Raw genomic sequence first — 3,291 nt, 5'->3', positions numbered from 1 at the left:
TTAGAGAGGCCTCATCAACCCAAGGGTCCTCACTGGTACCTCGACAGTCATTTCACAGACTGATGTGCCCCATAGGCACCCCAGTAAAATACCACCAGGCACAGAGTGCCTGTAAATTCCTCTAACCAGAAGGGCTCTCCCCACCCCCTCTCCCCTCGCAGCTGGCTCTGCCTTCCACCTCCTCCTCTCCGCCCACTCTCGCCGCGGTCTCCTGGCGGCGGAGGCTTTGTCTCGTGGGCTGATCCCCGGCGGTCTCCCTTCCCCGAGCAGCTGCCGCCCGAAGGAGGAAGCAGCGCGGGTGCTGTCCAGCATCCTGGTGCTGAAACCCGGAGGCTCGTCATATACAAACACAATGTAAGGGCCATGAACAGGATTCGTCCTGGTGCAGCGCGGACATGGAGGAGGACTTGTTCCAGCTAAGGCAGCTGCCGTGAGTACCATGGGGGCGAGTGAGACAGGTTGTCTTTGAAAAAACGAAAACCCTCGGGGGTGGGGGGCATCTCTGCGTGGCTTCTTGCATTTAAAGGAAACTGTGTTGTTAGAGGAGGGAATTAGGCCTCAAGGAGACAAGCCATTTTTCCTACCCCATCAGCCTCAGCCTCTGTTATCTTTGACTCAGTTCAATTTTTCAGATCCATCAGAATTCTATGGGGAACGACGGTGTAATGTTTTCCCTGTTAATTGCTCTTTATCCTAAAGGAATTGTGAGGTCTGGGCTTTCAGAAAGCATTAGCTGCTGTTTTGAAATGTGGACTGAATTGATGTGCCCACGCAATGACATTGGTCGTTTCCAGCTCCTTTCCTATGCTGTGAAATTCCTAATTTTTCTGCAAGGTCTTTTGGGAGGGAACGATACTGATGTTGCAAGCTGTTTTCTAAAAAGCTGGGATTCCTTCCTAGAAGAGAGGCTTGGGCAAAGTCCTGTTGTTTATGAAGTGTGTGTGAATGAGAGGGCTGTGCACTGTGGCTGGAGTCTCTTGCCTGTTTCTGAATGGAGGGTTTTTGTAACAACTAGCTAGAGTGAGACTCGCTTTCAAGGGCTGCCCTCAGAAACATCAGGAACATACTGCTTAGAGTATGGAGATTTTAAAGGGATACCAAAATTGTTCCGAAAATCTTGGAAGGATACACCAAGCAATGGGAAAGATAGGGGCTTTTTAGAGGGGCTTCTTACAGACTTTTTCCTTCCACCAGCAGATGGTGATTTGTTACACAAATTCCAAGAGTATGTGATGAGGCATTAAAAAGAACATTTCTAGGGATTTTTGTTTTAATTTTTAGAAGCATTAGCCATTTGGATGGTAAAAGTAGACAACATTTGAATTTGTTGGCAAGGAGTATGTTAGTATTTTCTTAAAGAAAAACATTTTCCCCAAGTCACTGAAGAATTTTCCCAAGTGACTTTTAATGTGACTGATATAGCTCTCTGAGGCTCTGAGTACTGAAGGAGATTGTAATGTTTACTTCTTAGTGGCAAATGAATTTTAATTTTAAAATTTCAATTAATTAACATTTCAATGGTAAACATTTGTTATTTAATCCCCAAATAATATATGTTACCATGTAACACAATATTAGTTCATAAATGCAGAAAGATGTTCAATGATAATATCCAGAGGACAATGTATGAGTATGTAAAATGTAAATAAGTACAAATCTTTCAAGGTAAACATACCACTTTCATCTAAAGGAAATGTCATGCTCAAAAATGAACCCATCACTGCCAAATAAAAAATAATTCACGAATTAAAATATGAGATTTGGTACTCAGAATAAGAATATGGTACACGTTAGAACTACATTCTACTCGGATGAATTTTCAAACAATGTCAGAGCATGTAAACTTTGCAAATTGTGCAAAGATTCATGTGTACCTAATCTATTTATGCATAGATATGGTACTATTATGACAAATTATTCTTAATTTATAAAAAGTAAAAATATAAAGAGGTCTTTATTTACTTAAATTTATAAATGAGTTTTATAATTTAAATAAAATAATATATAACAAAGTTCAAAGAGAAGAACAAAAATTAAAAGTAAGTCTCCATCCTAAAGCCAAGTTCAGGCCCTGAAGTTAAGTTTCTTAATTATTCTTCCTGGTGTTTTATATACATAAATGCATACATATATTACCTATTTCCCATTGCTGCTGAGTCAAAATCCAACTCCTAGCAACCTGACAGGACTGTCCCATAAGGTTTCCAAGGCTGTAATCTTCTTGAAAACAGATTGTGACATCTTTCTCCCATGGAGCTACTGGTGAGTTCAAACTGACAACCTTTTGGTTAGTAGCTGAACACTTGACTACCAAGTCTTCAGGGTTCCTTATAATACCTACTTTGTTCTTGTTGTGAAGTGCTGTCAAGTGAGTCTGTACTGGGTTTCCAATGAGCGACTGCTGAGTTTGAACTGCCGACCCTGTGGTTAGCAGTCCAGCACATTAACCCACAGTGCCACACCAGGACTCCATAATACCTACTGTTGTTGTTGTTGTTAAGTTCCATCGAGTCAGTTCCAACTCATAGCGACTCTGTATAGGGTTTCCCAGGAGTAGCTGGTGAGCCTGAACTTCTGACCTTGTGGTTCAAACCGACCTTGAAGTCCAGTGCATTGCCCCATAGCACCACACCAGGACTCCATAATACCTACTTGTTGTTGTTAGGTGCCATCGAGTTGGTACCAATCCATAGCGACCTTATGCACAACAGAAAGAAATACTGCCCGATCCTGGGCTAACCTCACTGCTGTTGCCACACTTGAGTCCATCAATGCTGCCACTTGGCCAATCCATCTTCTTGGGGGTTTTCCTCTTTTTCTCTGACCAAACATGATATCCTTCTCCAGCGACTGGTCCCTCCTGACAATATGTCTGAAGTATGAGAGACGAAATTTGACCATCTTGGCCTCTAAGGAGCACTCTGGCTGCACTTCTTCCAAAACGGATCTATTTGTTCTTTTAGCAGTCCATGGCACTTTCAATATTCTACTCTAGCACCATAACTCAAAAGCATCAATTCTTCTACGGTCTTCCTTATTCACTGTCCATCTTTTGCATGCATATGAGGTTATTAAAAATACCAAGGCTTGGGTCAGGTGCACCTTAGTCCTCAAGCGGATATCTTTGCTCGTCAACACTTTCAAAAGGTCTAGTGCAGCAGATATGCCTAATGCAATACGTCGTTTGATTTCCTGACTGCTGCTTCTGTGACTGTTGATAGTTGATCCAAGAATAGTGAAGTCCTTGACAACTTCAATCTGTTCTCCATTGATAAGAATGTTGTTTATTGG

At 42.0% G+C, this 3,291-nt stretch overlaps 1 protein-coding gene across 1 annotated transcript in view; it reads left to right on the top strand.

Moving 5' to 3' along the window:
• Nucleotides 1-222: 222 nt before the first annotated feature.
• Nucleotides 223-3,291, top strand: part of SVOP (SV2 related protein homolog (rat)) — a 95,739-nt gene continuing 92,670 nt past the window's right edge. Inside the window, exon 1 of the mRNA XM_006870432.1 lies at nucleotides 223-430. Coding sequence (XP_006870494.1) covers nucleotides 396-430 — 35 coding nt within the window. The 5' untranslated portion in view covers nucleotides 223-395. The remainder of the gene's footprint in view (nucleotides 431-3,291) is intronic.

This window comes from Chrysochloris asiatica, unplaced genomic scaffold, assembly GCF_000296735.1.
Source record: "Chrysochloris asiatica unplaced genomic scaffold, ChrAsi1.0 scaffold00142, whole genome shotgun sequence".
NCBI lineage: Eukaryota > Metazoa > Chordata > Mammalia > Afrosoricida > Chrysochloridae > Chrysochloris > Chrysochloris asiatica.
This window is presented reverse-complemented; position numbering and strand designations above follow the sequence as displayed.